Raw genomic sequence first — 11,023 nt, forward strand, 5'->3', positions numbered from 1 at the left:
AACAACATCCTTTGTTTATTTTCCACGAGAAAGACTCTCACCTCGTGAAGTAGTGACGCTAAAGGTAAAGAACCGTAAACGCCAGGCATCGCTTAAGGACCTCTAGTCAACTATATGCAGAATCAAAAACTTTTACTTGCTGTTATATAGATATTGCCAAACGTTGTTTATTGGCCCAAAATAATAAATGATTTAAACGTGACGATCCCGCTACACGATCCCTCTTTGGTCCCATACATTTTTTTCTCTTCTTTTATGAAAAGTATAACACAGGGTATCTGGTGTGACATGTGCGTTTTTCTTTTCTAAATAAAGCCATAGCCAATATTGCTATTACTGTCAAACGGTGATTTAATAATATGAGTTTTCGCCGTTCGAATAGACAAGATGCGTACAATGCGTTATCCAACGTAAACGGTAAAGCGATTTCATAAAGCATCGAGAGAGCCGGAACGACCCGTGCTGTATTCAATTCTAGATGCAAAGTAAATACTCGTCATACAAAGGAAGTTCTTTATTACAAAGTTTATTTACCCCTAGCAGTCTTCGTTTCAGCAATAATGATCAAATCGCTATAGGAAATCAATCTTTGCCTGCTTTACAATTAAACGTTTTTATTGGAAGCGTTCTTCGAATGTCTGAAATATAGAAGAAAACATTTAGAGAAGATAATAAAACACAGAACACACACGCTAGTTTCGCCTCTACTTCGATAGATCCTTCGATCGAGGAAGAAAATGCTCATTGGCGAACGTTGTGTTGTCATAGTCTGACGGAAGGTTGCGGCCGCTCTGGCAAAGCAAACTAAGAACAAAAACCGTAAGAATTACAAATAACGACGCTTCATCGTCAGCAGAATCATCTTCGTCATCAACACGATCATGGCCATGACCACCAGCTATCAAAAGCGGTAGCAAAGGCACTTCGCTCTTCAATGGCATCACCATACCGGTAAACGTTATTACTATCTCTTCCATCTCACACAGGAATATTACGTATGTCTTCTGTGTTAATGCGTGGGTTTGAGTTTGAATAACCAGCAGACCCAGCCGACGAGTTGGATCGCCGCGGCATCAACAGGTCGCACGGGATGAATTCAGTCGTCGGTAATTTTATGCATGTATGTATGTATGTATGTATGTATGTATGTATGTATGTATGTAGGAACCGAGTGTCGTGCTAAGTCGAATCCGAAACCGTCACTGCCGTCATGACTCTGACTTGGTCAAAAGGGACCACCAGCCATCGAGGATCAGGCAACAAAGGATGACGATTTTACCGGGCTGCTTGTCCGTCGATGGCGACTGCTCGTCCAGCGGAATGATGCGACCGTTGGCGCACGCGCCGCTCAACGATTCGGTGGTCGGACGTTTGGTCAGATCGATAAAATGCGCAAAACAGAAATAGTTCAGACGGAAAATAGCGAACGCCATCGTCGATGATTGGCGCGGGAACTGCCTCAGATACCTGCTATAGCGGCCACAGGCGCGGCGGCGGCGGTGGCGGCGGCTGCTATAGATATAATAAAGGAACAAAATCGCTTATGTAGAATAACGTTTCAATGAATCTCTAGCAACCGCCGCTTGTCTGCTGGACATAATATAATCGTATAGAACAATAGTGTCGTTGTCAAATGAGTGTACGCACAAAAAAAAAAATGGCAAGGCACTGACGAACGAATTTTTCGTCTAACCAGCTTCTAGCTGCAAGTCGTCATAGTTAGTATTGCTGCACCCCCGTGGACGGGGATTTGGAGAAGAACGAATAGATCACGCTAGCCAGACTAATCAAGTGAAGAACTGCTATGAAGAATGGGAAATGAGTCAAGTGGTGAAATGAGCTTCATTGGAACTGTTAAAACAGATCAGGAATAAAACAATGAATGGTCAAGAAGAGTAAGCGTTTCTCGTTGTGTATAATGTTCATTTTAACAGAAATCCGGTGAAAAGAAGGTTCATTCACTCTCAGAATATAACAAAGGGTTTTGCTGGCAAAAAAAGCTATTCTAACCGTCTGGCGCTAAAGTGGCGGTCTTTGCTGTTGAATCGTTTCAAGTTCCCCCGAGTAACGCTTTTGGGTTTACCCGTTTTTTAACCCTTGTTTCGAAATCGCGTCACTCATTGTCACGGAAGAACTTTGATTAGTCTGTTTATTAATTGTCGTGCCTAAGATAATTAATGTTATTACAACAGGTGTATTCAGCGGGCTGGATTCCGTCGTGTCTCTAGCGAACCATATTTGAACCGAGCTGCGGTCGAACGCAACGGTTCGAGCACTTCGAGGCCGATAGAGAAAAAGTGCGCTTACTATAAAACTGTCTCCGATGTCTGGCCTAGGAACGCTGTTGGTCAGGGGAAGAACTGTTTCTTCACAGTGACGTGGTATGGTGGGATGTCGTTGTTTAGGTGCGTGTCCATGCTCGTTTACGCGCCGTCAGCCGCGGCTTGTCGCTGGTACTCACCTGCTCGTGTAGGGACGAAGTCGGGTGTCGAAGCCTTTTCTCCTGACTTAAACTGAATCTTCCACATGATCTCTTTGGCTGTACCGTACGAATAGTCCACAGTGTTACCACGAATGAAAAGCTCTTTTTTACACCCTCAGCAAAATATACCACTGACTATAATAAACATATCTGTCCATTTGATAACTTTACGTAAACAAAATGGTTTTATCCGAAACGAATTAATTGTGCGACAAACGTGTCAGTAAATCTAGAGCTTTTCCTGCTATTTCATAGTACCTTGTAGACCCGCTCTCCTAAGCGTATCGCCGTTCCTGGGAAATTGCAAGAAAAAAAACCAATAGCGGTTTTGCCGAAAAATAAGTGATCTCCCAGACGGTCTAGGAGCTAAATCCGGCCAATTCATGCCATCGTTCCCTCCCCGTAGAATTCCTCGTGCATGCAGGAAAAGGCAAAGCACTAATTGAACTGAAACTGAATAGGTACTAAAATTGAATTTCTCCACTGCAAGGAGAGCTTCTGTCTTTCGGATCTGCATCAGGTTCTGAAGAAATTAATTTTTCCGGAATTTGTTATTTTATATATTGTCATAAATAGGTTACTGACAAAGAACAACCAAATCCGAAATTTAATTGCAAGACTTCGCCAAAAGCGAGTCTATTTACGCTGTCTGATAATTCACAAACTGTCTTCCTCCTTCAAGATGTCATCGTCACTATGCGATGCCGGCCAACCTGAGGCACTGTTGGCCTTCGTTCGAAAAACACTGTAGTTTCAAGTATGCAGTATTATCAACGTTGTTGTTACTAGAAAAAAATGTTCCGACTGGGACGGAGGAAGGAAGAGGGCAGTTGACCCTATGGTCGTGTAGTGGCCTCAGAGGGATGTCGTCTCCAGAGAGGATGGAGTAGTCAGTTTCAGATAGAAAAGCACAGATGACAGTGACGCCTGCGGCAAATATTGGATTCACTTGGCAAATGATTTCGACTCGTATGTTATGAGCTTGGGTTCTGGGTTCATTTGACGTCTTTGAAGGCTTGTTGTTGAGCTGAGGCAGAAAGGGTAGCGAGGATCGGCACCCTTTGCTTGTTAGCATTATTGTTTTAACCAGTTCTTGGCCGATCCACTGCGTCCTACGTTAAAAGATATGCGAGTGTTTTTGGCACCGGTCAGAGACGTTCGTTTACTTACACGCATAAAATGACAATAAGATGATCCCGATTCGTTCGAGGAAGAAAGGGGGGAGCGAACGTTGATGGCATTATCCTGCTTATATGTGGTGTCGTTGACAGACTATTAGCGAACTAGTCAACCAGAGAATCGAAGCCAACAAAGTCACACAGGCATAGCAAATTCGTTACTCAGCCAAAACCATCACGTTCCATTGAAAAGAGGACGGACATTGCTTCTTTCGATACGAGTCAGCTCTATCCTGGCAGCAATTCGATACGGTACTTGCCCTTGAGGGCGTCTCGATTGATTGAGCCTATTGCGCAACATGCAACGTTAATCGGCGAAGAAGATCGGTGCAGGCGGAGGACGAAAAGGGGGACGATCTCGTCAAGAGCGTAACGCTCGGCTGCTAGAAGATTCGCTGCGCCTGTTGTCATCTGCAGTGAAGTGAGCGTCCGTCGATGTGTGCACGAGCGGCATCAATTGTGTTCATCTCTGGCGACGTAGGGTTCAGCCGCGCTCTTCTTTGCTTGCCTACTGGCGTTTACTGTGACACAGCCGACGCCGCCGACTTCACCGCATTGACTGATGGTGGGCTCACCTCACACACCTCTGTCTATTCACACTCTGTTGTAGGGGTTGTTCGGGTTTTGTTTGGGTTCCGCTGTAGCTGACTTATCGCTGCTGCTACGCTCACAATCGCCGTGTTTTTATGTTTGCCGCTGTTGTCGATAGCTTTTGCGGTGTAAGCGACAAGTTTTCGCATGATCTCTGTTGGTGTGTGGTCCTGAATAGGTTCGAAACCATGTAACAACTGGCCTTCCCCAAAAGCAGAATATTGCATAATGTCGATGACTATAGATCGAGCAAGAAAAAAGCGTCTGCTCCATGGGGTTGTTTGCCAGTGTATGCGCACACATATTTATATGCGGAGTTATAGTAAGATGGCGCAACTTGCCACGTTAGTTGGTAATTGTTGTTAGGCCACTCATGTGGCATTGCGCGACGTCTAACGATAATAAGCGCATGTGGTAAGGCACAAGGTGGAGTCCTCGCGAAATATGAGGGGGTAACAAAGTTACAACTGGAAGTTCATTGTAGAGCTTTGCGACTGTTTAGCGGAGGAACAAGGTTTTAATAGATACAGAGGAGGAGGCGATGAGAAGAGTGCGAGCGAAAATTATGTTTCGCTCACCTGAGCTAACTGAATTCCGCCGCCGCAGCCTTAAAAGGTGATACTGCTGTCAAGGTATTGACACGCATAATTTGCCCAATCCCTACACTAAAAGAACTGAAATAATCTGCGCTTTTTGCGAGCATGACGAGGTGTCTGGGCGTGTGAAACTTCGGAAAAGACTGTGTAGAGCTAGTGTATCAGTTGCAGGTATTTGCACCTCACCAAGGCATCGAAGGACTTCGAGGACTCGATACCGAGAAGGGGGATACCGTTATTTACAGGCGCGACGGATCTGTTAGAAACGTTCAGAGACTGTGCATCACTGACGGCGAATTTGGCCGATCGAGGGGGTGAAACGGATTGGGTTTTGCTGTCGTGACTCTTTTTATGTATTCACAATTGTAGTTCGATTTAAATTTGATTGCATAGCTGTTTTTTAATGACGAATAATTTAGAATTTTGTTTATATTATGGAACATTTTCTTCTTCTGATTTTGATCAGGCTGATTATCGAAGGATCCGAATCTGGGCTGCAATTGCATGAGCAAATGCGCATATTCCAGCTAATATCATGTCTCTCCGTTCGTTCTCGTCTTTTAGTTGGAAGGTACGTGGCACGCCGCTACTCTCAACGACGTGATGGAGGCCGAAATCAAGCCTATTGACTTCGACTTCAAACAGGTAAAACACATAGCCGAGATATAAGTAAATATGTGTGTGTGTGTGTGTGTGTTTCTCGAACTAACGGGCGTGTCAAGTATCGGCGCATGTGGAATCAGTCGACATTGACGAACTGTTGAAAATACTCATTGATAAAGGAACATTTTCAAGAACTGTAATGTAACCTTTAGTTGAAAGGACAGAGGAGCCGTTAAAAACAGCAGTACGAACATAAGACAGCACCGGAATAGGTCAAATTAAGCTTATGTTTTAGAGCGAGCACCATCGAGGGACCATATTTAAATAAATGGGAGAGCTTAATTCTTTGAATGAATTCGAGTCGTATGGTGCCTCTATCACTACGAAATAGACGAAAAAAAAAGAAAACAAAAACGTACGCCATCCATGCCTGCTATCACGCTATTTCTATTCACATTTAGGAGAAATAGTACGACCACTGTTCAGTATGGATAATTTGTTTAGCGCCTCATACATAAACACGCAGGTCTGATTAAGTGAATCATTTACACTGTACATCGGCCAAGTCAAGCTTAACACTTAGCACGATCTCGGGGCCAGCAGCCAAACAGCCACACCCACCAGCCCCGTCCGGATGGTCAAACGTTATGGCTAGACGAAGCTTACGATGTGCTCGTCTCCAAATAATCATAGCAAGACGGACTTTTCGATGCCCCGCACTACTGTCATTTCCAAAAGTAACAACAAATCAAAGAAGTGAAGCATGGCAGCGAGGTCCCGACATATGTACCTGCACCTTTCACTGCAACACTTCTTTGACTAGAGCACACTTAACGCTGCATATTGAGGGCTGAAGTCAGTGAGCAATGCTGGGGACAGCGCCAATAATCCCAAAAGTTTTTGCGCCATTTCTGCACCTCCTACAGAAGCGCCGGTCGGCTTCTTCTGGTTCAGCGGAATCGTCGTCGAAGTCACGTACGTACGTACGTACGTACGTACGTACATTGTGGGATGATGTCCGATGTGTGGGTGAGCGAAGTTCATGTGTCTCGTTAAGCCGATGATTCTTTTTTTTTGTTTTTTTTTTGCTTTTTTTTTATGGCTACATTTTTAGTCCATCTGTTTTTCTGACTGAAACGAAAATAAAGCGGAGGTTGAAGCGTAGTAAAACTATCGCCAATTGTGGCCAATCAGGAAGGAAAAATGGAGCTAGATTTACGGCTATCGGTTCGAATGGCTCAAATCATATCTGGTATCGCACAACATATTAAGGCTAACTAGAACTCCACTCGTAAGCTTCATGCGGTGCTTATTTTGCTATTAAACATGTGGCATTTTATTTATATAGAGATAAAGAGTTAACTGTACGAATAGTCTGTTCGTTAAAACTATAACTTACTTAAGCATTTTTTTCATAAAGTAGTTTTAGTTGCAGTTTATCATGCAACATGCGCGGACGATACTGATAACCACCCCAGTGTCTATAAACACCATCCCGGTGTGGCCTTGATTTCAGAGATGAATAATGAGAAAAAAGTTATTGCCACCATCTTATGAGCAATTAAATTAAATTAACAAAAAAATAACGGACATTACGCTCTGGAGAAAAGATCGCGCAGATCTCCTCAGGGTGTGTCTCTAGCGACACGCGAAAGTATTCACCTAGTCCTATTACCTTTCGTTTTAGGTCCGAGAGGCAGACAGATGGGAACAAGCTTTAGCAAGATCTTTTTCTTTTTCTTTTCTTTTAGCTTCAATAGCTAACCCGTTAGACATTACAGGAGCTTCAAAAGAAAACACAAAATTAAGTGTCTACGTTCGGATTCGAACGTAGCATGCCGATTCGTTGCCTACTGGGATGTCACGGAGGTCGAAAGTCCAGCAGGACTAGAGAGATAAATAAGATTGCAGTATCTATTTAAGACCTGATTCAAATTCTGCCAGTTACATAAAAACATTATGCAATTAATATGAATAGAAACAGTAATCCATTTTATTTATGTACACTTCTACTACTTGTTGAATTATGTCTAAGATCCTCGATATTGATATATTATGGGCTATGCATAGAGAGAATTTTTAGTATAATGTCTTTTTCGGTAACAATAGCTATTTTGCTTACATTTAGGCTCGTTTTAATTTAAACACTTGTAATGTTGACTTAGGTTTTGTTTGTAATAGGGAAAAATGTTAAAAGCAGCGGAAGTTTTCAGTAAGCGTACACGTCCTGAAGCTTCGTTATTATAAAATTGAGCGGGAAAGAACAAGCAATATGCGCGTTTACACTGGACCCTATGCAATCGCGATCTTCACCGTGCTTATTTCCCTTAATTAAACTTCATAATGTAAACACCCTTCTTATCGTATTGCTGTCATTCTCTATCAGATGTTTTGACCAGCGTTTGCCACAATTTAGCACGACTTCGTTCGCGGACTAAAGTATTACTTTGCTTTCGCTTTAGTGTTTTTGAACTTTTCGTTTCTTGGTCGCTCCGTCTGATAACTATCTGGGCTGCTGCGCTTAACTGGGTAATTGCATTAATTTTTTGACTTTTAACCATGCACAAACACACACACGTACCCGAAATGAGAACCCGAATTGCATCCATTCGTAAAAACATAAAGAGTAGTAGCAGCAACAATATTATAAGCACGTACCCATTTAAATCCGACATAACCAGTGGGCTTGGAGCACTGGCGTTTCAAACCCAGTGTTTACTGACTGGCAACTCCGATGCGATGCCTCGACCAGAACTCAACCGTAGAGTAGAAAACAAATAAATTTTCTCTTCTGTTGCCTTTACTTCCGCTAACGTCCATCAGTTTTCGCTCCCTCTGAATCATTCGTCTCGGGTGATCCACCCAACTTCCAAATGGGCGTTTCAAATTTGCCCGCTGTTTCTTTGTACCGTTTTGTTTCCTAACTAATCTTGCCGTATATTTTTGCCCCCATGCCCTTCTTATATCGCTAGATCATACCATAGTTTGTTCACCCTCACGCGACGCCATCCTCGTAAACGTCCCGGCCTGCGCCGTGGGTACGGTTGCTTCTACTGCCGCCGTTGGTAGCATCGCGATTAGCGGGCGCTTCGACGACGACAGCGGCGAAAACGACCGATGCGCAGCGCTGTAATGTTACAACAATTCAAGTCGGCCGCCAGAACGCACAACGCGAGCTGAGCTTTTTGCGGGAGAGTTACTCTCTGTTACATTATTTTACTATATCTGATGCGACTCTTAGCTAGCATCTATAGCGGGCTGAAACTTTCGATCTCTCATTCTCGTTTGATCTCAGTGTTTGTTTAATAGCTTTGTGTTTCTGCTCGCTTTACCTTGCCAATGAATGATCAGTCGATGGTCAGTCTCTCAGAGTCAATGTTCCGAGGCCTCTGCCCAGTTTTGCTTCTTGCTCGATCCTATCGGTAGACGCAATGCTAACTTCCTGGCAAGAAGAACAAAGGACCTATGACAACCCATTAGATGTTAGGTATGGCCTCCGTAGAAACGCGCAGTAAGGCTGCAATTGAAAAGGATGAAATCGTAGATTGAAATGAAGACGCCAAGCAGAACATGCGGTTTTATTGTACCATATGAAACTGTGTGTCTTGCCGTCTGTGTGGGGGACGCTTCACTCGTTCATGGCCAGCATGTAGTATGTGTGCGTGTCTATTTGTGTTGAGTTGACTGCATATTAAGCGCCGTCCTTACTTTCCTTCGCCACATGACGACCTTTAGCGTGTATTAGTCTCATTAATACATCTTGTCCGTGAACAACTCTTCATTTCCATGTGATGATCATTGGATTTTGAACTTTTCGCCTGTCGGAGGGAAGTTATGCCTAGACACACAACAACGGAGTTCCGCCGAAAGCAACCCCTCACAGAAAATAGTGCCGAATAGAACGCGTATTGATCGTTGGCGAGGTGCAAAACGGTGTGGCACAATTGTAAATTCCCATATATAGTCCATGCTTCACTTGAAATGGCGGAACAGTGAAAGGGGGAGGCAACGATGCCACATTATGGTTCGGTCTACGCCATCTGTACCTGTTTAGGTTGGATATGTCTACCGGTTAGTGGTTTAATTGCTTGTTCATATTAGTAGGTAAATGCGTACATAGGTAAAGCTTTACGGATCGATCTTCTTGCCATTGCACATACTCTTACTACTATGACACGTCGGGATTTTTCATTGAGCTTTTCCGTTGTGAGCTGCGCGTCCGTATGACTTTTGCCACGGCTATCCACTGGGCCGTACCTCACGTTTGGTTTTCGATCGGTCACCACTTGCAATCGTCGTCTTCATTCGAAACGATCACCATCCGTCTCCAATCATAATCAGCACTTCTTCCTATTTTGGACATAATGATCCGAGATCCGAGCGCAGCAAGACATCGGCAACAGCCCATCAAATACTCGTTTAAATAGGACATTAAAAAATAGGACAGTCATCTACGGCTGATTTTCTGATCTTATTTTTACCGACACTGCGTTTGTGTCACCTTCCTCGATATTTTTCTTGCTCTCGTTGCCCACTATATTAACTAGTCTCGTTTTTACCATTTAACTCTATTTACATTCATTAAATCAGCCATAGCGTTTGAGTAGGCTACTATCGGAAGTGCTTTCATCTTCGAAGCTCCTGTCGACTCCTGCTTCACGGCATCGAACCACCAGCCGCGTCCTGACAGCAACAACAACAACAGTAATCGAGCGAAGTAGGACCACCGATAAGAATCAAAATGATGATAGAAAATGAATGCGAATGCCGACAAGCGTGACTTGTATGTGGGCGGGGGGCTGTCGTGTGGGCAGAGCAGCGACAATATACGAAAGACATAGGGCTGATCCCGTATGCACCTATTTTGGGTTGACAACTTTTGAAGGATTAGTGTAAGGTTAATGTAGGAGTGAAAGCTCTGTATAATAGGACATACCGATAAAGGGCAACATCGCGGTGGACGGCATTTTGAGTTGTAATAAATAGTTGGTAAATGTGTGCTCAGTGTAGCTAGACCTATTTATTGCCTAACACAACAGGTAGTCATAACATTTTCGTTATATGACTGACTTCGATAAGTTCATAGCTGACAAGTAAAAAACATTTCGAAAGCGTAAGTGCAGAAGACATGATCATCTTAACATAAGGATCATAATGTCTCGCGTGGCCAATTATGGAACCCAGTGTAAATTACCAGATATGCTCTTCGAACACAGCCAAGAACTGAGATAACTGTAAAACAACTTTATCGGAAATTCTAAATATTTCCGCTAAAGCTATCAGTATGCTTGAAGTCATCCCATGGCTCTTCTCGAAGTTTGGCGTCGTCAACACGACTCGACCCTGCTAGATGCACCGGCCCAGACAGTTTGTCTGGGGTAAGTTGCTTCTATTCTATTTGACGCTTCTGCTCATTGTGCAATTGTGGTAGTTTTCGATTTATGGTGCCAATTCGCCTTTTGCAAACAGATTCGATGTCAGACACCAGCTCTGCTCAGAAATCTGATCCAGCTTAGATCAGTGTGAACGTGCTACCTCTTGTGAGAGTGCGCTGAGTTGCGCAAAGAGATGTA

General features: G+C 43.6%; 1 protein-coding gene across 2 annotated transcripts in view; it reads left to right on the forward strand.

The window, feature by feature from the left end:
* The window catches only part of LOC111254267 (transcription factor Sp9-like), a 128,730-nt gene that overhangs the window by 66,134 nt on the left and 51,573 nt on the right, over positions 1-11,023 (forward strand). For both annotated transcript variants that reach the window (XM_022814914.2, XM_086974805.1), the window contains exon 2: positions 5,412-5,492. In XM_022814914.2, the coding sequence (XP_022670649.1) occupies positions 5,451-5,492 (42 nt within the window). In that variant the 5' untranslated portion in view covers positions 5,412-5,450. The remainder of the gene's footprint in view (positions 1-5,411; positions 5,493-11,023) is intronic.

This window comes from Varroa destructor, unplaced genomic scaffold (assembly GCF_002443255.2).
Source record: "Varroa destructor unplaced genomic scaffold, Vdes_3.0 BEIS01000007.1, whole genome shotgun sequence".
Lineage (NCBI taxonomy): Eukaryota > Metazoa > Arthropoda > Arachnida > Mesostigmata > Varroidae > Varroa > Varroa destructor.